General features: G+C 41.5%; 2 protein-coding genes across 3 annotated transcripts in view; one reads left to right on the forward strand and one right to left on the reverse strand.

Annotated features, from left to right (window-relative positions):
- clec16a (C-type lectin domain containing 16A) overlaps positions 1 to 10,563 on the reverse strand; it is a 261,544-nt gene extending 250,981 nt beyond the window's left edge. Inside the window, exons 1-3 of the mRNA XM_068003337.1 lie at positions 10,459 to 10,563; positions 4,404 to 4,532; positions 1,427 to 1,560 (exon numbers count right to left, since the gene is read on the reverse strand). Of these exons, the coding sequence (XP_067859438.1) occupies positions 1,427 to 1,560; positions 4,404 to 4,532; positions 10,459 to 10,538 (343 nt within the window). The 5' untranslated portion in view covers positions 10,539 to 10,563. The remainder of the gene's footprint in view (positions 1 to 1,426; positions 1,561 to 4,403; positions 4,533 to 10,458) is intronic.
- A 673-nt stretch (positions 10,564 to 11,236) lies between these two features.
- On the forward strand, positions 11,237 to 24,405 carry dexi (Dexi homolog (mouse)). Of its 2 annotated transcripts, XM_068003339.1 has the most exons (3): positions 11,237 to 11,995; positions 13,773 to 13,789; positions 22,072 to 24,405. In XM_068003339.1, the coding sequence occupies exon 1, from the start codon at positions 11,439 to 11,441 to the stop codon at positions 11,706 to 11,708; it is 270 nt and encodes an 89-aa protein (XP_067859440.1). In that variant the 5' UTR covers positions 11,237 to 11,438; the 3' UTR covers positions 11,709 to 11,995; positions 13,773 to 13,789; positions 22,072 to 24,405. The 2 variants fall into 2 exon arrangements, with proteins under 2 accessions (XP_067859440.1, XP_067859439.1); XM_068003338.1 differs by lacking the exon at positions 13,773 to 13,789.
- Positions 24,406 to 26,352: the final 1,947 nt, after the last annotated feature.

The raw sequence follows: 26,352 nt of genomic DNA on the forward strand, positions 1-26,352 counted from the left end.
TGAGAGAGGCAGGCAGAGAGAGAGAGAGGCAGGCAGAGAGAGAGAGAGGCAGGCAGAGAGAGAGAGAGGCAGGCAGAGAGAGAGAGAGGCAGGCAGAGAGAGAGAGAGGCAGGCAGAGAGAGAGAGAGGCAGGCAGAGAGAGAGAGAGGCAGGCAGAGAGAGAGAGAGGCAGGCAGAGAGAGAGAGAGGCAGGCAGAGAGAGAGAGAGGCAGGCAGAGAGAGAGAGAGGCAGGCAGAGAGAGAGAGAGGCAGGCAGAGAGAGAGAGAGAGGCAGGCAGAGAGAGAGAGAGGCAGGCAGAGAGAGAGAGAGGCAGGCAGAGAGAGAGAGAGGCAGGCAGAGAGAGAGAGAGGCAGGCAGAGAGAGAGAGGCAGGCAGAGAGGAGAGAGCAGGCAGAGAGAGAGAGAGGCAGGCAGAGAGAGAGAGAGGCAGGCAGAGAGAGAGAGAGGCAGGCAGAGAGAGAGAGAGGCAGGCAGAGAGAGAGAGAGGCAGGCAGAGAGAGAGAGAGGCAGGCAGAGAGAGAGAGAGAGGCAGGCAGAGAGAGAGAGAGGCAGGCAGAGAGAGAGAGAGGCAGGCAGAGAGAGAGAGAGGCAGGCAGAGAGAGAGAGAGGCAGGCAGAGAGAGAGAGAGGCAGGCAGAGAGAGAGAGAGGCAGGCAGAGAGAGAGAGAGGCAGGCAGAGAGAGAGAGAGGCAGGCAGAGAGAGAGAGAGGCAGGCAGAGAGAGAGAGAGGCAGGCAGAGAGAGAGAGAGGCAGGCAGAGAGAGAGAGAGGCAGGCAGGCAGAGAGAGAGAGAGGCAGGCAGAGAGAGAGAGAGGCAGGCAGAGAGAGAGAGAGGCAGGCAGAGAGAGAGAGAGGCAGGCAGAGAGAGAGAGAGGCAGGCAGAGAGAGAGAGAGGCAGGCAGAGAGAGAGAGAGGCAGGCAGAGAGAGAGAGAGGCAGGCAGAGAGAGAGAGAGGCAGGCAGAGAGAGAGAGAGGCAGGCAGAGAGAGAGAGGCAGGCAGACAGAGAGAGGCAGACAGACAGAGAGAGGCAGACAGAGACTTGCGAGCGATCAAGACATCAGAGATGGCTGAGAACTTGACCATATTCTCTGACCATAGGCAACACCGCAGGAGATCAAGTAGAGATTTTTAAATCAATGCCACAGGCAAGGAGCAGAGACACTTCACAAGAGCGGTCCCTTCAAGAATTAAATGTATGGTCATATAAAAGCAGGTAATATTCATATGGCAAACAAAACTAATTCTCCTTCTCTTCTAAATTTTTGGGACAGTGAGAAAAACACCCTCAGTCACAACTTATTTTACATATATCTAGTGTGTTCATACCTCTCGTGTGGTCTCGAGGTCCACAGCACAAGGAGGATAAGTTGAAAGAGAGAGCAGATACGAATGTTTTTTTTCCAATTCGGAAATAAATAAATACTTACACAATGAGGTTTCATGGCTAATATTTTCGAAGAGGATATTGAGGGTCTGAAGCAGCTGTACACACACATAGCGTCCGGACTTCTGGCGCAAGATATTCAAGAAGAAAACAAACATGTTTTTCTCCAAGAAAAAGCTGCAAAAAAATAGTCCTTCATTAGTATTCAATTACAATGTAATCAGCTATTTCATTTAGTGGTAAGTCGTCCATGCAAGTCTATTGCCTGCTGCTCCAAGATCACCCTGGAGAACAAAGACAAGTCCTAGCTTGTTTTCTCCACAACCATCTCCATAAACCCCTCTCTCCTGCTTCCCCCCCCCCCCACCTCACCGCCAACAATGTGACAAGTCCATGAACTCCTCGCACCAAGACTGAAACCATCCATTCAGCTGCTTCTGCTGCTTCCATCCCTTCCCCATCGCCAAACTTCTTCCCTCCCTTCCCCCCCCCCCCACCCAGACTCCCCCCTGCCCTGGACACGAACTCATGTCTCTCTCTGGTTTCTTTCCCATCTTCCCTCATGTCCTCTCTGGGCTTATCATGTCCATCAGACCCACCTTCTGCTCCGCTGATTACTTTCTCATGAAAATGCTGACCACCCAACATATCTTCCTTGCCCCCATACAAGGCGATATTCTAATTGGTTCCTGCTCCTCAGGTACTGCTCCCTTCTCATTTAAAAGCATGGTCATCCCCCCCCTCCTCAAAAAAAAAAATCCACCCTCAGCCCCTCTGTCCTTGCAAGCTCCAGCCCCATCTCCAACCTCCTTTATCCTCTCCCAAGTCTTTGAACATACCATCACTTCCCAAATCCATGCCCATCTTTCCCGCAACTTCATGTTTGAATCTCTCTGATCAGATTTCCATCTCTGCCACAGCACAGAAACAGCTCTAATCAGTCACAAACGACATCCTGTATGACTGTGACCATGGTGCACTATCCCTCCTCATCCTTTGACATGTTCGACTACACAATCTTTCTACAACAAATGTGCTCCATTGTCCCGCTCGGTGGTACTGCGTAGCTTGGTTCGGCTCTTATCTATCTGATCGTACATCTCCAGCAATGGCTTATCTTCCCACCCCGCATCATTATCTCAAGACTTCCCCAAAGATCTATCGTTGGCCTCCTCCTCTTATTGATAGACATGCTGCCCCTTTGTGACATTGTCCAAAGACATGGGGGTCAGCTTCCATAAGTACGCTGAAGACACCGAGCTCTACCTCTCCACCAACAGTCTCGGCCCCTCCACCACCTCTGTATTGTCAGACACCTTGTTCAACATCCAGTCTTGGACGAGGTGCAATTTCCTTCAGTTAAACATTGGGAAGACTGAAGCCATCGTCTTTGGCCCTGCCACAAACTCCTTGCCCTAGCCACCAATTCAATTTCCCTACCTGGACACTGTTTCTGGCTGAACCAGACTGTTCACAACCTCTGCATCCTATTCATTCTTGAGCTGAGCTTCCAACCCCATAGCCACTCAATCACAAAAACCACCTACTTCCATTTCTGTAACACTATCTGCTTGCACCCTTACCTTGGCATACCTGTTGCTGAAAGCCTCATACATGCCTGTGTCACCTCTAGACTCAACCAATCCAATACTCCCCATGGCCAGTCACCCATCCTTTAAAGTTAAGCTTATCCGATACACTGCTATCTGAACTAAGTCCCACCCACCTACGGTGGCTTAATCAACACCACAAATTTAATATTTTCATCTTGTTTAAATCCTTTCCTTCCTTTGCACCACCGTTGACAGCTGTGCCTTCAACTGTGAAGGACCTGCACTCCGGAGTTAACTGCATAAACTCTTCCACCTCTCAACCTACCCCCCCACCCCCCACCCCTTTAAAACCCATTTCTTTGACTAAGTTTTTGGTCATCCCCCTAATAGCTCCTTTTTTGGCTTAGCGTTCATTTATTTCTCATTAGCCTCTGTGAACCAACTTGAGGCATTTCTCTACATTAAAGGACTATATAAATGCAAACTGCTGTTGTTGTTGATGATAGAAGAATAGAAGCCACTGTTGGCCAATGAGATGCTGTTAAGTTGGTCAGTATGTTTTTGTACTGCTGTACATTTTTTTCTAGAATGAAAAAATTACTGGAATCCCTGCACTAATAAAACTGTTACTGTTTTCATGGTGGAATGTCATCTTTGTTAAAGCTGTAATGTTTGTGTGCGTCTCATAGTCTAATGTCCTTACTCGTGTCTATTTCAGTTGTGCAGAAGGGGCGGGGGGAGTTTTATATGCGGAATAAGACGTCAACGATATCTCTGTGCAGTAAGCTGGATTTATGGTTCTGGATAAAGCAACACTAATTGGGTGTAAATGTAGCCACTGACTGTTGGAACAGAACAGACTTGAGGGGGTAGCGTGCTGAAACCACTGTACGTCTGCTCTCAGAAGTGAGGTAACTATATATCCTTTCTGTATTTCGCATGCTATTCAATAAAGTTATTAAAGTAAATTGTGAGCTTGGTTATCTCGTGTCCAAAACCACAAGACTCTTGTCTTTAGAAAGACAACAGCAAGCATCAACGATACAATATTCTATGAGCATGATCCACAGGGTAGCAGCATCGCACATTATTGTGCCAGCCTGCTGGCCCATGTAATGGAAGGACACAGGTTTGTGTCCACAAATCTCACACAGGGAGTTCTTAGTCTTGCCATTAGAGGAGTTAAAGGGAAAAACAATAAAAGGGCTCTGCTTTTGAAGGCTACATTACAGCATCGTAGACATGTGAACAAGTTGCCTTCCTGGCCACTTGTCAGGGAATCATACCTGAAATGCAGAGAAAAGAGACAGATATCCAAATCTATTTCTATTTAAGCGATAATTTGCTAGTGAAGTCTCACACTGAAACCATATAAAATATATTTGTCCGTGGATAAAACGGATATTGTATGTTACTTCATGATCTTTCTACCTAGATGAGAAACCATGTTCGTGAACTGTGACTTACTCAAAAACAGAGCTGTCATTTTGATCTCCCCAGATAAGAATTTCCGTAATAGAGCGAATTGTCTCAACCAGCAGGTTACGATTACTATCCATCACAGTTGTGTTCTTTGTTAAGACATGGTACATGTACCTATGGAAACATTAACATTTAATTATGAATTCATGACAAAAAAAAACTAATTTAAAACTGCAAAAGATCAGATCATATCCTTATTACTAGGAATCACATTGGTCGCTCTGTATCCCTGTGGAAGACCATACTTACAATAGAATTGAACAGTTTTGAAAATATACACAGTCTATCAGCGTTTTCAAGCTATAACTGACCCAGTATATATTGCAGTACATATTAGGATTATGTTCTGCTCCCTTAATTACCTATATGGATCCCACTTTTGACTAAGCCAGCAAAAAAAGATATCATGTAAAAGGCCAGCTAATTGTCCACAGGAGAGAGGTGGGAGAAAAAATGAGCACCCAAGTCTTCAAACTGCAATGCTTAGCAGTTCAATGTTGAAGCAACAATAAATTTGTAGTTCATGACATGGTTGCCCATTGGGATTTCAGCACATATGTCTCAACATGTAGACTCTTTTCACATAAACTAAAAGCTGGTGGAAAAGGAATGAAAGATCCCAATTACTGGGTAATGGGTATTTCCATACAGTACATCAATACAAGTTGCTGCATTTTCATCTACAGATATTGTACATTTCTCTAGCACCACTAGGTGGAAACCAAGCAGTTCACTGTTTGATGCATTTATTTTCTCAAGCAGAAGCAATATAGCTTGAGCTTCTTCATTTGGACCACTCCCACAGAAAACATGAGTAAAAAAACAGCATATTACTTTCCCAAGTGTGCTATTCTTCATTGGGGTTTGGGTAGAAAGGACAACTAACATGATGTATACATGTCCGGCTGCAATGTGAACACACCCCCTATCTGCCCATCTTGGAGCAGCAACATAGAGTCTCCAGTTCAGATTACAAGGAGCGAATATAACTTACTGAAGGAAAATGACTAAATGTTATATTTTAATTTGCAAATCAAATCGCAGACTCACATGATCTAAGCTCATACATAAGAGCATAAATAAAAGCAGGAGTAGGCCATACAGCCCCTTCAGCCTGCTCCGCCATTCAATAAGATCGTGGCATACGTGAATAATAGTTACTTTGGAGATGTGCTAGAGCACTGCTGGGCCAAAGAACCTTTAGGAGAGGAAAGAGAAACAAAACTAAAAAGGCAACAACATACCCAAAGTGCAACTCACTTATAACACAAGTCTGCTGCAGGCCAGAGTGGGAGCCTATTCTCACTGATGTGCACTGCTAGAGGCAGTGGCACAAAATAAGTTTTGCTCCTTCAAATACCAAGAAGTGTTAATTGTAATTGTGAAAGTGCTTATTTAGATGCACAACCATTCTGACCCATGGATTGTAAAATATTTCCAATATGAAAACTGCTACATTATCTAACAATGCTACTATGTACAGTTATGTTTGTTTTCTTTTTAAATAAACTGAATGCACCTGCTTTAGTTTTACTACTAAAATTCTGTTTTAACTACATTAACAGCATTCTTTTGAAACTAATTTCACTAACATTTCTTTTACAAACATGGCATAATCAGGGGTAAAACAACAATATACTCAATATTGCTTGTGTGCCAGTGCAGAATTTATTAGAAGTAAGGAATTGATAAACTCTATTCGCTGGGCAGGGGATTCTGTACTACTACAGCAATGTTCGAAAAACTTATTTGTGTAACTGCGAAAAATATTAAACAACTTAACTTGTGCAACAATTGCTTCTGAATTTGCATCAACACATTAAAAAGTGACAGCTTTTTTTTCTTGAAACCATTTTTAAAAAGACTACTCTCTCGACATCTGCCAGTCACAGACCTGAATATGTTATTCAAGGGGAACTTTTCTAGCAAGATCTAAAGCGATGGGTGTCCAGTAAGCTGCTTTTTGACCAGGATATCTCCTCTGAAGGAAGAGATGTTGTAAACTTTGTAAAGCAACATTAGGTACAGAGGAGCTATATACCTTATTATGAAAGTACTCTGTCCCCAAGGGACAATCCCCTTAAGGACTATTATGAAAGCACTGTAGCAGAAGCCTCACTTTATATCTAATCACCCATGTCACTTCAAAAATGAGTACCAAACTTCTGCAATGGTTAAATTCCTAATGGTTTTCCCACCAGTTACTGCAATCAGACAGCAAAGTAGCAGTCCTGGAGTTGGAGTTAGAGCCAGTAGCAGAATGGTACAGCAGAGAGTCAGCATCATTAATATGGAAGCTGACCCGAGACAAGTAGGAGTGGAACCATATGAAGCAGTGCCACGAAGTCAGACCATGGAGGAGCGCCAGTGGAGGACGATGGAGTGGTCGGCCATTCCAAAACAACAACTTGCATAGATATAACTTCTTTAACATGGAATAACATCCTAAAGTGCTTGATAAAAGGTGCAATCAAAAAATGGACACCAAGCCAAAGATATTAGGAGGAGCGAAAGCTTGGTCAAAGTGGGTTTTAAGAAGTATCTTAAAAGGAGAGGGAGGTAGAGAGGAGGAGGCGTTGTCGGAGGGACTTAGAGTGTGAGGCGTAGGTGGTTGAAGGCACGGCCGCCAATGGGGAGGGGGCTGATACATAAGAGGCTAGAGTTGGAGGAATGCAGAGTTCCTTGGAGGGTTGTTGGGCTGGAAGAGGTTACAGAGAGATGGAGGAGCAAGAACGTAAGGGATTTAAACAAGGAGGATGAGAATTTTAAATTGGAAATGTTGGTTTACCAGGATCCAATGTAGGTCAGCAAGGACGGGGTGATGGGTGAGCAGGAGTTGATTCAGGATAGGATATGGCACCAGGGTTTTCGAAGAGCTGAAGTTTACAAAGGATGGGAGGCCAGCGAGGGGAGGATTGGAGGTGACAAAGGCACGGATTAGGGTTTCAGCAGCAGATGGGCTGAGGTAGGGGGCGGAGGCAGGCGATGTTAAGCAGGTGGAAGTAGGCCATTGTTGTGATGAAGAGGATATGAAGTAGAAAGTTCAGCTTAGGATTGAATGGCCGGGAAGGGAGATGGAATTGGTGGCAAGGGTACGAAATTTGCAGCAGGAGCCATAGACAATGACTTTGGTCTATCCAAAATTTAACTGAAAGAAATTGCAGCTCATCGGAGACTGGATGGCAGACAAGCAGTCCTGACAACACAGTGGATGGGTCAGATAGGTGGTGGAGAGGTAGGGCTGGGTGTCGTCAGCCTACATGTGGAAGCTGACTCCCATGTCTGCAGATGATGTCGCCAAGGAACAGCGTATAAATGAAGAAGAGGAGCGACTCCCAAGGATAGAGTCTTTAGGGACTCCATATTCAACAGTGCGGAGGCGGGTGAGAAGAAAAGCCAATGTTGGCTACAAAGTTACTTACATCCTAACCAAGTTTTCTGAAGTGCAAGTAAAAAGTATTTCAAACATATCTTAGGCCCTGTAACTTTCAGCATCAGTAAGATGTGCAATATTTTTACATTGTCACTCATACGGTTGATTGCTTCAATAAATTTGCTGTATTGCAGCATGGCACACCACTACCATGTTTAAGTTGCATTTGGATCACAGTAAATATCAGAACTGCCCATCCAAACTACTGCTACTACTAATACAACACCACCTTGCATTTATATAGCGCCTTTAATGTAGGACTAATACACAATAAGAATTTGAAACCTACAGAGACAGACAGACTTCAGTAATGTATAGTATTTGAAAATAGTGGAGTGTAGGGGTAGTTTTTTTTTAATTCCCTTTATTTTCACAGCTGTCTTCTGCTCTGATTGACTGTGTGGCATATTGTTTGAACGCAGAATTAACAGAGTAGAAATGAGATTTTATTTCCTAAGAACTCTGCACATGCAAACAGCTAAACCGTCACTTCCACTGTATCAGTGAACTGGAACTAATCTTTTGTCACACGCTTTATTCAAGTGTGAGACGCAAGATCTAAAAAAAAACTTCTTTGTCAAACATCTGGTTTCAACAAAGATAAAATACAGTACTAAGTTGAAAAGTCAACCACTCCCCCAAACATTTGGTCAGTTCATTTATTCCTACTTCCCATTATGACATGTGTTTAAATCAGAGCTGTTCCTAACAATATAAAAATCAGAAAATTCAGTTTTCTTCCACAGTGGAATGTAGAATACAAACAATGTTTGATCATTTCCAAAGTTAGTATAATATTGAAAATGCAAAATTTGTTCAGATTACAATTTTCAGCCAGTTGCCATAGGTTATTATTTGAGCAATTAAACTAGAAGGTAAAATACATTTAATGTTTCAACATCATCACAATATCACCAGTCCTCTTTGGAAGTTGATCTGAATCACCAAAAATGCTTAGCACTGTAACAGTTCTAAACTTGCTAGTTCAACAGCAAATCAATTTTTCATTAAGTTTTTTGTTAAGTTTACTTAGCAAAAAATTATTGGGAACTGTGTGTAGTGAATTCATTCATTGAGAACCAGTTTGAGATTACACAAATTTAGTTTTACCAAGGATCTCTTGGTAAGCCAGAGATAGATGACGCTCATCCCCTTAGTCTGGAAATGGGGACTTGCATACATTCCTTCAAAGAAAAAGTCAGGGCTACAAGGAAAATTTAAGATGAACTTGTCATAAACAATGACATAAACAATGACAACTTATATCACTTTTAATGTAGAAAACATCCCAAGGTATTTGTGTTTTGCCATCAGTCGATCTTTTCGATCATTAATCTCACTCCTACCAGCTCCCTGGTGACCCTTATGAACAATAAGTGCAACGGCTCGAGCAGCATTTGCAAAGCCAAGAAGCAGGTTGCACACCCATCTTCTCTAGAGAAGACCATTGTTCAAAAGGAAATATACAGGAGATTTCACAACATTATAAGAAATTTGGTGTTACAAATTCTCAGAAACCTGAAGATATAAATTAAAACCAAAGATTAATATGGATATTGTTCCTTCTATTCTTTGCTTTTGTACCAGTAAAGACCAGACACATTCAACATAGGTCAGAGGACTGGTCAGATCCCCTAGTGTTATATGTTTCCAATACAACTAATCAACTCACTCCTGATTTAACTCTTCAGAATTCATCCAATAAGTTTTACCTGTAGAAATATTTTTCATACTTTGGGAAGTGCTTCAGTATGTCCAGAGAACATAACAGGCACTATATAAAAAAAAGTTCTCTCACTATGGCTGGCAGTAACACATTCCCAATTTTTAAAATATATTTCAAAACAATTGATATGTTAATACCATAATTGATATTATACACACACACACACACACACACTCAACCACTGATGTGTTGAAAACTACACTGAAAATAAGATATAGTGCAGAATGCGTCCTGAGACTTTTTTAAAACTTTGTTTACTTAGTTATTAACAATGTCGAATGCAAAAACATGTCAATGGTTGCAGGTCAGGAGGCTTGGAAAACATATCTAGCAAACAAAAAAAATCAAAATAAAATCAACCTTGAAGCTCATGCTCTGCATAAAACCTATCGAAAAGTATATTAAGAGATTATAGGGTTCAAGGTGGTTTTTAACTCATCAAGCTTTGGCAAAAGGCAAGACGTTATTCTTCGATACACTACTAATCAAAGTATTCAATTAAAAAAACACTTCGTTCCTTTTTTATCCTCTCCATTTTTCCCAAATCAGATCCATAATCGCACAATAAGCCCTGCGTTTCCAAAAACTTTTATGCAGCAAACCAATTAAATAAAACATGTTGCCCTCGTGCACTTAAGGCGGCTTCATAAGCGACAGGAAAAGAGCACTTGACACTAAATATGGAATTAAAAAGCAGGAGCAGCTGCACCACTTGGAGTACCAAGTTGAAACGTTATTGTAATATTAAGATACACAGTTGGCTTGTCCCTGTCGTAACAGGCCTGCACCCGAAGGCCTGGTCCATCCCGGATATGCTACTCTACGGTGTCAGTAACTGAGCTCCAGGGTTTCTCTGGCCACAATTTCACACAGACACTCACTTCAGATGCTCCAACGAATGAATGTTTTTCGGGGACTTCCCAGAGCTCCCACCGACCCAGCTTCTCGAACGGCCGAACATCACTTCTAGTCACTTCTTTCGCACATACTATTGCGATTCATTAAAATAGGCCAGTGACATTCAAACCTATCACCAGCATACTGCCGGACTCGGCGACAGACGTAGCAACGCTCGGCGGGCGAGGCGTTCTGGGAGCTTGAGTACGTTTTCTCGGTCAGGCGAACGCAAACCAACGGAAGAGCGGCTTAACGGAAACTACAAATCCCAGCGTTCTTTGCGATCGTCTTGCTGTGACTTGTTTTTTTTTAAAGCCGTCTGGGTTTTACGATCACTTGACGTTTACGGTCAGAACGTTACGAATAAAACAAAAAAAAAAATGTCCCGATGCGAATGATGTTTTTAAAATGCATTGTTAAGTTCCACGGCTGAGGTGGTGGCGATGGTGGTGATGATGATGACGTCTAGGGCACGCGACGAACCTGCAAGCGGCCGCGAAAAAAAACACAGCTGAGCCGCGAGACTACCTGTCTTGCTAGCCAAAGGGGGCGGGGCGGCGTAATATCTATGCCGTCATGTGATTGACGTCAGGCTCAGCCATTCAACAGTGGGGCGCTGCGTGCGCGGGTTTTTTTTTATATTTATTTGTGATCGTCCGGAGCCTCAAGCCTTGTCCAGGGGAGGGGGGGGGAAAAACCAATGAAAAGCGAAGAAGAGGCGGGAGCTTGAGCGTGGGGGAGGGGCGGAGGGGCGGAGGGATGCAGGGCCTAGCGCCGCGATCAGGTTAGGTGGAGAGCGGCGGAGGGAGGGAGCGAGCGAGCGGACGGACGGGCGGGCGGCGTTGAGAAGGGCTAACAAGGCCAAACAAAAAAAAAAGCAAATGTCAGCACGGCTGCGAGAGACGCCAGCCAAGTCCGCGACTGCCGCAGTTTTAATCTGCCACCCGCTGCCACCTTGAAGCTTATGACCGCCTCCGTTTATGCTGACCTCGATTCGGTGGAGTCTCTCCTCGATGAGTTGCCCTATATGTTTTACGTGGGGTTGTTTTTTGTGAACGTGCTGATCCTCTACTATGCCTTCCTAATGGAGTACATCCTCCTCAATGTGGGAATCGTCTTCCTTCCGGACGACTTCGACCAGGCGCTCGTCGATCTCGGGGTCTTGTCGGATCCGGCATCAGTTGCGTACGACACCGACGCCGAGTTGGATGTATTCGATGGCTACTTTGACTAAAAGCAATAAAAAAAAACACACACTTTAAGAAATCAGTTTTTTTTTCAACGACAATGGGCAGCGTCAGTATATCAGATCCGAATTACAGACCTTGTTTTGCAAGCAATACACTCGTTTGCTGAAGTAGAGGATAGTTATCTGTTAAACGTTTCTGTGGCCAGAGGCTGTCCTTTCTTAACGTGCCAAGATTGCAAATAATAATGTGGATTATGTATTCGAGAGCATTTATCTGTTTATGATGATGGTTATCTTTGCAAAACAACTGCCTCTCCAGGATTAACCAAACAGTAGGTATTTGCTCCAGATATCTCCACATTCACGTCCCAAGAGGTTTAAGATGCCTATTGTTCATTTGTGATCCGCACCGTTACTTTATAAATTTCCATTAAGCACTTCCTTTATGTAATTTATTTAAGAAAGTTGTGAAAGTGGTATTTATTCGGGTTTAAATCGCCACTAACCTATCTACTGTTTTGACAAGGTTTGACTTAAACCTGATGGAATAACTCTAAATGCATAAACGTCTTTGTAAAGTTGGTCGTAAATCACATTATCTTTTCGCTTTTATCTGAAGAATTCGTCGTTCTTTGTAAAAGTCAATCTTGAAAAGAGCCAGATAAAATGAGAATGTGCCTTTAGTCTTGCTGAGGTGACTTAAAAAATGATAGTTTTTATGATTAGCCTTGTACCTAATTAACTCAACCAATCCTGCTTCTTTCCAAATCAGTAGTGACAAATGTGATGGTGAATCTGTTTTGCCTGGGAAATGGAGTCAGGCTGCAAAGTGGGTGGGATTAAGCAGCGGCAACGTACCCAGCCTGTCCACATTTTAAATAGCATCCCCAGTAAAGGTAGCAGAAGGCGTGCTGCACATTAAACTAGCTTTTAAAGTTATTTACTTAGCTGACTTTGGGTGGTAGAATGAGAAACAAGCAACTTAACTGTCAACAAGGCATTTTTAAAAGATGGTTATAATCTAGTTCATCCTCTCAGTATTCCATCCCAATGAATCACAAATAACCAGAAGAATAAAAATTGTTAATACTATCCAGAAATATCTATCGACCATCACCAGATTTCTTAAGAACTATTGTACTGGGCTAAATTTTCAGGCTTGTTCTGACATCACATATTTTTATGGAAGTCATATTATTTAAATATAGATTACAAAAAGAAAATGATGAAGTTGCAAGTGTCTCACTGGAAATAAACTTACTGAATGGAATGACTGGGTGTTTCACACCTCTGTGTTTATTAGTAATTCCCACCCCACTCTGCCTGTGGATGTTTTGTTGTGAAAACTAAACATAACAGCAGGATCATTAGTCCAGTGAAGACCAGCTTTCTGAGCTACACAGCTATTAAATATAGCAAAATGCCTTGTTTAATCTGATTTTCTCTGAAGTTAATTCTGCTGTGTAGTAGGCTGTTTGAAATCTCTGCCTCTGTGTCATGGATGATGTAGTCATCATTGCAGTTATGAAGTGTGGGAGAAAGCTGCCATCAATGAGGGCCTTGCACCTTGTTTCTTTTACACAAGATTGTCTTTTATTAAATGCATACCAGATTGCTCCAGATAGATTCAGATCTAAAATGCAACTGCAAATCTTTATTGTATCTACTGTAGCAAAAAATACTCCCCTGAAAATTTAATTTCACTCTTCATATTGATAATGGTACTTGAAAGCTGGAAAAATGTCTGCTTGTTCAATGCCTAATTCTTCCAAATTTCTCCACTTAGAATTAAGTCAATTCAAATATTGAGCTGAAGGAATAGGGTGCTTGAAGATAAGGGAAGTCTGCAAAAAGTGCAGAACTTCCAGTACAATATTCTACAACAGACTGCAGTGGAGAGCTAAAGCAATGATCTGTTGACCCAGAGTTACTGGCATCGTAGGATGCCTGAAGGCTGGGTAAATTGTTGAACACTCAAGGTCACTTTTTAGCATTGAAGGAACAACCGATAAACATTTGCGAAGTGTATGTTTATTCAGCTATATAATTGGGCTATATTTACTGTGGGGGAAACAAATAATAGAAAATCTTTTCACTAATTTTCCACAGGCATCAATAAATATGTGGTGAGTGATGTCAGTAAACAGTAGAAGATGATTCGTGTTAATGCCCATTGATGGTACCTGCTGAAGGGCAATGCACACTGATGCTCATTCCTGAAAATGATTGCCCTCTGAAGTTACTCCCTGAAGAATGCCTGCTGACCATCATAGGAGGATAATGCAGATGAATGCATGGCTGGAGAGATGATGCAAGAGGAAGGGCTTTAGATTCTTGGAGCATTGGAACCGGTTCTGGGGGAGGTGGGACCTGTACAAACCACATGGGTTGCACCTCAACAGGGCCGGGAACAATATCGTTGCGGGGAGGTTTCCTAGTGCTGTTGAGGGTTTAAACTAGCTTGGCAGGGGTATGGGAACCTGAGCGTAGATTCAGAAGGGACAGAAGCAAAGCTGGAAATGGAAGGCAGAAAATTAGTATGCGAGTTTGGAAACCAGAGGAAACAAAGGTTAGTAAAAAGACAACAAAGGAGTTTGGCAGTACTTAGTGATATATATTTAAATGCAAGGAGTCTAGTGAATAAGGCAGAAGAGCTGAGGGCATAGACATGAGGAAGTATGATATCAGAGCAATAACTGAAATATGGCTTAAAGAAAGGCAGGATTGGCAGCTCAACGTTCCTGGTTACAGGGTTTTCAGACGAGATAGAGTGGGGGATAAAAAAGGAGGGGGGGGGTCGCAATATTGGCTAAAGAAACAATTACAGCTATGAGGAGGGATGATATGTTAGAAGGATGATCAAATGAGGCCATATGGATTGAACTGAAGAACAAAAAAGGGACAAACACACTCCTGGGAGTGTACTATAGACCCCCAAATAGTCAGAAGGAGATAGAAGTGCAAATACATAGGCAAATTTCTGAGAAGTGCAAAAAAAATAGGGCAGCAATAGTAGGGGATTTCACCTACCCGAACGTTACCTGGGACACAAACAGTGTGAAGGGTATAGAGGGCCCAAAATTCTTAAATTACATTCAGGAGAACTTTTTTAGCCAGTACCTGGCAAGCCCAACAAGAGAGGGGACAGTTCTGGATTAGTTTTAGGAAATGAAGCTGGGCAGGTGGAAGAAGTATCATTGGGGAGCATTTTGGTGGTAGTGATCATAATTCAGTTAGTTTTAGCATAGTTATGGAAAAGGACAAAGATAGAACAGGAGTTAAAGTTCTCAATTGGGGAAAGGCCAATTTTATGGGTGTTTTTGTGACTGTTAGGCTGTTTCCAGTGGGGTTCCGCAGGGCTCAGTACTAGGCTCCTTGCTTTTTTGTGGTATAAATCAATGATTTAGACTTAAATGAAGGGGCATGATTAAGAAGTTTGCAGATGATAGAAAAATTGGCTGTGTGGTTGATAGTGAGGAAGAAAGCTGTAGATTACAGGAAGCTATCAATGGATTGGTCAGGTGCGCAGAAAAGTGTCAAATGGAATTCAATCCGGAGAAGTGTGAGGTAATGCATTTGGGGAGGGAAAAAAGGCAAGGTAATACGCAATAAATGGTAGGATACTGAGAAATGTAGAGAAACAGGGACCTTTGAGTGCATAATCCACAGATCCCTGAAGGTAGTAGGACAGGTAGATAAAGTGGTTAAGAAAGCATACGGGATACTTTCCTTTATTAGCCGAGGCATAGAATATAAGAGCAGGGAGGTTATGCTAGAACAGTATAAAACACTAGTTAGGACACAGCTAGAGTACTGCGTACACTTCTGGTCACCACATTACAGGAAAGATGTGATTGCACTAGAGAGAGTACAGAGGAGATTTACGAGGATGTTGCCAGGACTGGAGAATTTTACCTATGAGGTAAGATTGGTTAGGCTGGGTTTTTTTTCTTTGGAACAGAAGATGCTTGGGCGGGGGGATTTAATTGAGATGTATAAAATTATGAGGGGCCTAGATTGAGTGGATAGGAAGGACCTATTACTGTTAGCAGAGAAGTCAATAACCAAGGGGCATAGATTTAAAGTTATTGGTAGAAGAATTAGAGGAGAGTTGAGGAGAAATGTTTTCACCCAGAGGGTGGTGGGGGTCTGGAACTCACTGCCTGAAAGGGTGGTAGAGGCAGAAACCCTCATCGCATTTAAGTACTACTTGGATATGCACTTGAAGTGCCGTAACCTACAAGGCAACGGACCAAGAGCTGGAAAGTGAGATTAGGCTGGATAGCTCTTTTTCGACCGACACAGACACGATGGGCAAAATATCCTCCTTCTATGCCATAATTTTCTATGATTCTATGACTCATAGTAGGTACAGCACAGGAGGAGGCCATCGTGCCTGTGCCGGCTCGTTGAAAGAGCTAGCCAATTAGTCCCATTCCCCTGCTCTTTCCCCATAGCCCTATAATTTTTTTCCCTTCCAAGTATTTATCCAATTCCCTTTTGAAAGTTACTATTGAATATGCTTCCACCACCCTTTCAGGCAGTACATTTCAGATTGTTACAACTTGCTGCACAAAAAATTGTTTCTGCATGTCGTTTCTGGCTCTTAAATCTGTGTCCTCTGGTTACCGACCCTTCTGCCTCTGGAAACAGTTTCTCCTCTATCAAAACCATTCATGATTTTGAACACCCCTATCAAATCTCCCCTTAACCTTCTCTGTTCTAAGGAGAACAACTCAATCTTCTCCAATCTCTCCACATAACTGAAGTCCCTCATCCCTGGCACCATTCTAGTAAATCTCCTCCTTACCCTCTCTAAGGCCTTGACATGCTTCCTAAAGTGTGGTGCCCAGAATTGAACACAATAGTCTAGCTGAAGCCTAATCGATATTTTATAAAGGTTTGGCAGAACCTCCTTGCTTTTGTACTTTATGCCTCTATTAATAAGGCCGAGGATCCCATATGCTTTTTAAGCAAACTTCTCAACTTGTCCTGCTAGCTTCAAAGATTTGTGTATGTGTACCCCCAGGCCTCTCAGTTCCTGCACCCCCTTTAAAATTATGCCATTTAGTTTATATTGCCTCTCCTCATTCTTCCTACCATCTGCGGTGTGTCTTCCCATTTCACCAGTCTGTCACTATTCTCCACGTTGTTTACTACATTTCCGAGTTTTGTGTCATCTGCAAACTTTGAAATTATACCCTCTATTCCCAAGTCCAGGTCATTAGTATATATCAAAAAGAGTAGTGGTCCTAATACTGACCCCTATGGAACACCTCTGTATACTTCACTCCAGTCTGAAAAACAACCTTTCACCACTACTCTCTGCTTTCTGTCCCTTAGCCAATTTTGTATCCACACTGCCACTGTCCCTTTAATCCCATGGGCTTTAATTTTGCTAACAATGATAGTGTAAATTTTTCTCTTGCGTGACTGCTTTACATCTAGTCACATCTAAATTTTCAGTCCAGGCATGTAATCATTTCAAGAGCTGAAAGGACAACCAGTTATATAATTGAGAGCTATATCATTGTACTACTTTGTTGTGATCAAGAGATGGTTGCATTTTACTTATTGGATGCAGTATTTGCTGCTCCTTGGTTCTGAAGGGTCTTAGCAGGCTGCTGAAATACTTTTGAAAGTGCTGATATAAAGCCTGTAGAAATGGGAACAGTTTCTATAGCACGCAATTCTTGCATTAAAATAGAATTCTAATTTTGACAACCTCATGCTTCCAGTAGTTTCTAGTTCTCAGGTGATATTTCATATTGTGAGAGGACACAAGTTTCTCCACCATCCTCCAAGCCCCTAGGAAGTTCACAGTCTTGATTGGGGCATCAGAAGAAAATGGTCAGCAAAAATTCACAGGATGGGGTGGGTCATCTCAAGCTGCTTTCCCTTAGTCCCTAATGGTGGGCTCAAGAGTGATTCAGCAGTGGCCTGGGTGCAAATAACTATCATCTAGTATATTTAATTGTAGTAAAGATAGATCAGGTCCTTGGTGCTAATATAGCATCATCGGAAACACCCAACCTCATTGTAAACAAGGGACAACAAACTTTCTATTGGCCTAGATTTTTCAATTCAGTCCTAGTTGTTTTCAATGTCTGTTTGCTCCCATTTGATTTCCCTTGCTGTTTCCACTCATTGCTAACCAGATTGTCGATCAAGCTATCTACTTTCAGTCTGCATTTTTTCCCTGCTCTTGTTCAAGTTTCATTGTCCTTGTTATTTGTGCTCAGTCCTCAGTTGTTTTTCTTTTGACTTGCCCACTAGTTTTTCCCACCTCATGGCTATTACAAACAAATTGCTGTTTGTTGTGTGTATTTTATGAAAGACAGAAATTAAAAATGATGGGGAAAGTGGCACTGTGCCACAAAGTGATAGGACACGAAATTGCACACCACCCCTTCACACACACACACACACACACACACAGCTCTGGAGTCCCATCTGTACTGTTTTTTGAGGCATTGAGCAGAAGCTAACTGCTTCTCCACAAAAAAGGAGGGAAAGTTACAGAGGAGTCACTTAAGAGCCATGTTCGCCCAGCTGCTGGTGGCTAGTTTCAGATTTGCGGAGGTATGGGAGCAAGGTACCCTCTTTGTCAGGTATAGTGATGTCACAAGAAAAGATAAAAAAGTGGAGAAAATACGTTTTAAAAAGGGGGAGTCTTAGCCTTAATAAGTTGGAAACAAAGAAAAATAAATTTCTCCAATATACACAACCCCATCCTCTCCTTAGCTAGTCACCAGGAAATAGCCAATAGCCCCATTCAATTTTCCCTCCTACCGAATGTGGCTCAGACCTGGGAACTTAGCAGAGTGGCGGATCAAGCCTGCATCCTCCCACTCTGTGGCTTTAATACCCCAACATGGAGCTCTGCCCTGCTTTCTATCAACATTTGTATCATGATGGGGATAGAAAGCAGGGCAGAGCTCCATGTTGGGGTACTAAATGATGGGGAGAGGGTGCAGAGGAGATTCACCAGGATGTTACCAGGGCTGGAGCGCTTCAGCTATGAAGAGAGACTGGGAAGATTGGGTTTGTTTTCCTTGGAGCAGAGGAGGCTGAGGGGGGACATGATTGAGGTGTACAAAATTATGAGGGGCACAGATAGGATGGATACTAAGGAGCTTTTTCACTTCGTTGAGGGTTCTATAACAAGGGGACATAGATTCAAGGTAAAAGGCGGGAGGTTTAGAGGGGATTTGAGAAAGAACTTTTTCACCCAGAGGGTGGTTGGAGTCTGGAACTCACTGCCTGAAAGGGTTGTGGAGGCAGGAACCCTCACAACATTCAAGAAGCATTTGGATGAGCACTTGAAATGCCATAGCATACAAGGCTACGGACCAAATGCTGGAATATGGGATTAGATTAGACAGGGCTTGATGGCCGGCGCGGACACGATGGGCCAAAGGGCCTCTATCCGTGCCGTATAACTCTATGACTCTATAATGTCACGTTCAGCAGTGATGAGTTTATAATTTTTGCTTCAGACTATTTCAGTTTCTGGTCTCACCCCCATCTGGCATGAAAATTAACTTGCAGCAAACACAAATTTACAACTGAGCCTGAAACATCATTGTTGTACAATTCGATAGCCCATTGCCTGAGTTGGTGCTTTATAAAACGGGTGCAAAATACAAATAACTGGTCAGCAGGCACTGGTCAGTATGTGAGCCAAAGGCGCACTTACTTTTTATGCCAAAAAATGACCACAACCAAATTCATTCAGAACTTAAGATCTCCGAGAAATTTTCTTCAGGATAACAGAAGTCTGTTTACCCTTAGCTCATTAACAGCTGTGGGAAGAAAAGGGAATATAGGAAGAAACTGAGACATTTCCCTGTAAGATATCAGTCAAGTAACAAAGTGCAAATTTATGACCACACGGTGGTCATAAATTTAAAATCATCACCAAAAGAACGAAGTGGGAGGTTAGGAGAATTTTTTTTCACGCAAGTAGTTTGAAGCGTGGAATGTTGTACTCGAAACCTTGGTGGAAGCGGAACCAGAATCCATAATAGCTTTTAAAAGGGAAGTGGATAAAAACTTGTAAAACAAAAAAAAAAATAGAAGGGTATGAACAAAGGGCAGGGGAGTGGGATTAAAAGGCGTGAGGAACCAAATGGTCCCCTTCTGTGCTATAAAATTCCATGAATGTCACGTGAAGCTTGAGGCGAGAGTTGTAGGCGGCAGTAACCAGGGTGTTTAGTTTCTTCGGGCAGCACGTTGGTGTTAAATTCTTCTGTGTGCTATTTTAAATGGGTTAACGACTGTATTGAAATAGCACACAAAGAAATGTCATGTGGCCGTATAATCAGTGAACTTATAACGTATAACCCGATGAAGTTAAACCTCCACGGGTCCTATTAGTGGGACAAATAGGCAATGGCTTCTTATTTCGCCAAAAAATCTTTGAGATTTGCATATGGAGTGTTCTGTCCTTGCTTCTGACAACAGAGCTGTGTTTCAAAACAGAATGCTGGAATATGCAGGCAATGAGGCACTTTTAATGGCAAATTGGGAAAAGAACTGGAGCCTTGAAATTATGCTGTGGGATAATAGTGTATGAACGGAACATATTTTTCTGTAAATCAAAAGCAAAATGTTCTGTAAAATATTTCTGTAACTCCTCTGCTATTTCAGCAGAGACATTTATATTTTTTTAATTATTAGTTTAACACCTCCACTGAACTAGTGGAGAGAGGAATTTCAGATGATAGCATTAATTGTTCACATGTTGTAATTCCACAGTGTAATTTCGAAGTCCTGGATTGATATCCTTCCATTCCACACACACTAAACATTCCTCCAGTATAAGAAGCCTGGCAGAAGCTGACATTACCCAGGGTAGCCTTGTGTTCCGATTTAAAGATGTCCGTCCAGTGTCACCTAAATAACTTCACATCTAGATGACAATGACACCTAAAAACTTAACCCATGATCTTGTGTATTTGCAACGTCAACTGAAAAGAAGTCACGCACTCGGCCCTTATTTTGTGTTCACCGTCTCCACCAACCCAATCACTGAGTTCCCGCACCAGTACCATCTGTAGTCCCCTTCATTCTGAGTTCTGCAAAAATACAATGACTCCCACAAAATGCAGATTAAATTCTTTTCAACTCCGTTTTTGAAATGGAATGATCCGATTTTACCCAGCGTATCATGGCATCTAGCCTATGCTCGTCATTCCAGATCCACAGAATTTCCTTGGAGCTAGTTCCGCTCTGCCGCCGTAACTTAGGGGGAATTGTAGCAGAAACCCTGCGCGTAAAAAAAGTTATCGTCGCATTTCCAGAGGAATTACGGTGGCGGAGCGGCACCAGCTCCGAGGAATTTTGCAGCCAATGTTTTCCATTCAGAGTTGTAAACAATTTTACAACACCAAGTTATAGTCCAGCAATTTTATTTTAAATTCACAAGCTTTCGGAAATCTCAATTGTCAACCCCAGTCCATCACCGGCATCTCCACATCATGACTTCCATTCAGAGAGCAGCTATTGACTGCTGTGGAGAGTTCACGAGCAGTCTTGTCAGCTGGTAATGTTACATTGCTTGCTATTGCATAGAAGTTACAACACAGAAACCGGCCGTAAGTACCAATAGAGAACAGTTAGTCAATTTGACATTGTAAAACCAGGTTTGCGCTGGCGATTAAAAAGAAGAGGGACTGTGTGTGTCAGTGACGACTTTGCACTTTTCAAAAGTATTTTCTCTCCTTGTCCTTTTTTGGGCAGCCTGTCATACCTCTAGCTGAAAGACAAGCTACTCCCTGCCTCCACTGTGAAACCGGTGTACTAGAGACCTCGGTTGATTTTTCCTTTAGCTCCTTTATTCTCATAGAGAGATAACTGGACTTTGCTTGGCTATGGTTATGATGGAAATTTAGTAAGTGCACCTGAGTCTGCAAAAAAAAACTTAAAAATAAACAGAGCACCTTGATTGCCATGAAAGTACAGAGCAAAAGGAAACATGGTATGATCTGGTGGTGAAGGGCTATGTCTGATCTCTCCAAAGCTGCAAGTACTATTAGATAAATGGAAAACTTCCATTTTGATCTTGGTTTTTACTGACCAAATATTTGGAGTACATATATTTAATAGCCTGGGGTTTGTTGAACAAACTGTCTTTGGTGCAGTTGCAAACCTGTTGCTGTAACTGTTACACATCCTAATGATCTAACACTGCAAAGATTACAAAAACACTCATTATCCCTCTCTCAAGCAAAATTGACACTGTAGAAGAAATTGACAGTGGCCTTTTGGTCCTCAAATATAGAAGTAAAAGGGCTCAGGAGGGGAGGGCAGAACAATCCAGGATTGGAAGTGATTTAACAAAAACCTGTATGTTAATCTAACTCAATTTCCCAACCTTTTTTCCCTTCTCTGTGCCATTCAATAGGCTAGAAGAACTGGTAATCGGAGATGTTCTGCCTCGGGAGATTCACTTTGAATCATACAATGGAAGAAAATTCCCGAAAGGGCTTTGAGTGCCGTATGAATTGGATAGTAATAAGAATAACCAGTAGCAATACAATGCAAGAGTTCTGTGTGGGATATGCATTGATGGGAAAAGAAACAGTAATATTTGTACTTTTTGCACCAACGTAGCTATGGCATAAACACTGAACTAACTGTTGTCTTGCATACACTCCAGTAACATGCAGCTTTTAATGCAAATAACGTACATGGGTTGAATGCCATTGAGCTTAGCGTGCAACACAGCAAGGATGTGCATTATTCATATTTCAGACATGCATTTTTTGTGGCTGGAACTGTAGATTCATTTAACAGTGGTTCATTTTAAAGCATCATATTAACTGATCCTGTTACGTAATGTTAATATAATTTACTCAATTAAAAGTTACAATTTTTTTGTTACAGCCTTTCTCGTGAATGATGTATGGTTTTATAATTACATTGATCTATTATATATTATATATGGTATATGGGGCATGCATTTCATTGAAAACTCATTTAATTACTTGCAGTGCCTGTTACACCTGTAGCTGGTGCTGTGATATATACTTTCAGTGTTATAGCTGTTATACTTTCCTTTCACTGCCTGTGTCACATATAATAGCTGCTATTTTCTTGTGAGTATATCACTATTTGATTGCACAATCTGTTTAATGGGTTCCCACAGGTCACTTAAAATGCTTTCTGAACTTTTTTTTCTCAGTAGCTGAAATTTGTAATGTCCAAAATAAGGCTTTAAACAAAGTTTAAAAAAATTAAAATACATATTTCATAACATGATTACATTCAATGCATTAAATTGTCTTTTGTGTCTTTTAATGACTAATTTCTCAGGTGCATCTGTATTGTTCAGTTAGCTGCACTGAAGGAATAATTTTATTCAGCTTCTAGCAGTTTCTGCTCAAAAGCTTTTCAAAATAATTTGAACGAAAGCTAAAGGACAAATTTCATGATCACGCAGGCAGTGTGTGTGTATGCGGATGAAGAAGAGATAGCCTAATTACACATTTGTTGCAGCTTTTGTTTAGTGTTCTATAATCAGGAAGTTCATTAAGATTAGAGACAGTGCTTTTCCTCATTGTAATGGAGTTCATTTTTTTTTAAAAGTTGAATTTTGAAACAAACAGCCTCTAATTATCTCATCTGTTAGATTGACAATCTAAAAATGTAAACATTCTAATTAACAACTGGAAGAGAGTGCCCTCATTTAATTTTTGTTTTCGAATAAAAAGCAAATGAGTTGAATTTTGAAAGCTCTAATTACCACCTGTGTTTTATTGGAAATTAGAATGTTTACATTTTCTTAAAGCTGTGAGAGAAACAGATACATCGACACAGATATTCACATCCTGAAATCAATTACAAAACACTGAATTCAATATGTAGTCAGATCCCTTAGATCACAAAGCAGGGTTGCTGGAAATGGGAACTACCCCCCCCCCCCGCAATCAATGTTGTCAGGCTCATACCATGCTCTCCCCTTCCCTCACTGCTGACAGACATGTTATCCATCAGTAAACAAAACTTGACATTCAACCCACAGTTGTGGCAAACTTCAGATCTGCCAAACTCCAGGTTCCCCTTCAACAGTGATACTAGATCAAAGAACTCAAATACTGCCATACTCCATCTGCCCCATTGCAATGCTGTCAAACTTCAGGACCATCCCCCATTGCTACCAAAGCCCAGGTAAGCCCCCATTGCTACCAAAGCAATGTCCAAGTGAAGCTCCTAAGGAGAAGATTGGTTGTGGGGAAAAGATGGGGGTTATCTTTGCTCTCCAGGATGATCTTGGAACAGTGAGTGGCTTTGGCAGAGGAAAGTGAGGCCTGCTAGCACTTGATGTGGTCCAGCAAGATCTGGTGCTGGATAACCAAACCAGTAATGTGGCAGATATGCTCAATGTATGTGCACCTTGGACTAATCCAAAGATGAAAATGGAGGCTCTGATCTGCCGCAGAGTTCTCTGTAGCATATTGCCAACACCAATTAACAATTAACACATTGACACCAATAAGTCCTGATGTCCAACTTAGAACCACAGCACAGGGTCCTTACTGAGGACCAATAATAATAAAACATATGAAAAGATTAAACTAATTTGTATCTTTATTAATTATTTCTGCAAGGTTCTACTTAAATAAACATGTTTAATTTCAAGACATTTATTCAGAATTTCCCTTAAAATTTAAAGGATGGAACAGGCCATTCCATTTTTCCCATTTTTATATTAACTCTTTTTCTGCTGGTTATTTTTTTTAATTCTCTCTCAGGTACACATCTATAATATATTAAGATCTTTTGAATTATTTTCCGTTTGTTATAATTGTGACACTTGGCACATTGAAGTTAATGGGTAATACTATAACAACTCTCCAGTCCATTGAAATCAATTAGTAATGTTACAACAGCAACTATAACACCTGCTATTCTTAATTCCTCCAGAAGAGATGCTATTACCGCTTTAAAAAAAATTACACTCAGCCTGTTACAATAAACATAGCTAAAAGACGTACCATTTCCTCCAACTAACCATGAGCAGAGGCATTGGAGATTTACAATAACTTGCATTTGTTTAGTGCCTTTAACATACAAAAACCATCCCAAGGCACTTCACAGTGGCGTAAAAAAAAATGCCTAGCCAAAAAAGAAAAACGGTGACCAAAAGCTTAGTCAAAGAAGTGGGTTTTAAGGAGCATCTTATAGGAAGAGAGGCAGGAGGAGAGGTTTTCTGAGGAGTTACAGAGAGTAGGACCTAGATGGCTGATCACACGGCTGCTAGTGGTGGGACGAATGTTGGAGGCATGTAAGTAAGGCCAGACTCAAAGAGAGTTCAGGTGGTGGGGGGGGGGGCTGTAGGGTGAGAGAAGGTTACAGAGATAGGGAGGGCTGAGGCCACAGAGGGATTTAAACATAAGTACTTAATAAAATAAATAAATAAAAGTATAACTGTTCTAACCATTTATATATTATAAAATATATCTAAACAATGACAAAAATTTCACTTGTCACATCTAGCAGTCACAAAAAAAAAATTCCCCCTCAACACAATTGCACCAGACTGCTTATGTTCCTCTGAGTGAAATTGCACAGCAATTACTGTAAAGTTGCAGACAGATTTGTTCCATGAACTCATCTCCTTCGGGAACTCGGTAATTCATTTAATTCAAATCCCTTACCTGTCAGAACAACCTAAGAGACTTTCATCCATCTGTCTAGCCAGATTCAAACCCAGATATAAAATGACATTATTCCAGCTCACTGCTGCATACCCTATCTCCTTGATAAAATATACAAGTTTTTAAAGTGAGTTTGCTGAGGAGTGTGTGAACTCTTTTTATTAAAAAAAGGTGAAGTAAACCAAAGTTGTTTAAATACAGATCATTGCATCAGTCCAACATTCCCTTCTTTTACAATTTTAATTTGTATTTTTGGATGAATTTCTGTGCTCGTGAGGGTGTTAGCAATGGGAAATGGGATATTTTTCAGCTAGGTCAGGTACAGCAGAAGTAGGATTTAAGGGTAAAACTACTTCTACTCTGCCATAGCAAAGGCCCTTAAACCACCTTCGCGGAACACTCTACTGCACCAGTAGGACGTTTAAATTTTCCATATCAGCCATCCTTGTAGGCTCTCAGAATAAGGTTGTGAAACTGATACTGCCAAAAATCATTTCACACAGGATTCTTATAACTGATGGAGAGAAGACTCTCATTAGTTTGGACTGAATTTAAATCGAGCTCCTAGAGGTGAAAAGTCTAAGTGTTAAGCTACTGCACCAGCTCATTGCCTTTAACTTTAGCGCTTAATAGTGCTTTTAAAAATATATTATTGGATTTAAAAATTAACAAGATGTAACATAGAAAATTAAAGATGTGTGGAGTTACTTCTGATGGTCTCCTAAACTCTGAGTCAAATAAAAGTAATTCATAAGAGTCATTCGAATAGCCTGTAACACAAAGCCACCCATCTTTTTCATTATATATAGCCTTATCTTTTTGTTGCTGAGCATTTCTGTTTCAGTTTGAATAGATTGCAACTACTGTGGGGTTTTTTTTTGCTCGCTGCAATCATGGCTGCTGGGTTTTGGTACTTGGGACATGTGAGCCACTAAAAAGTCCATTTAAATCAGCTCTTTTGGAATTTCCAAAATAGAATAATGAGAAATGCCATATTTCACAATGAATAAATTTATCTCCTGAAC

This window comes from Heptranchias perlo, chromosome 22, assembly GCF_035084215.1.
Source record: "Heptranchias perlo isolate sHepPer1 chromosome 22, sHepPer1.hap1, whole genome shotgun sequence".
Classification (NCBI taxonomy): Eukaryota; Metazoa; Chordata; class Chondrichthyes; order Hexanchiformes; family Hexanchidae; genus Heptranchias; species Heptranchias perlo.

Coding starts and splice junctions, on each gene's coding strand:
- dexi (XM_068003339.1), top strand. CDS start 11,439: ATGACCGCCTCCGTTTATGCTGACCTCGATTCGGTGGAGTCTCTCCTC.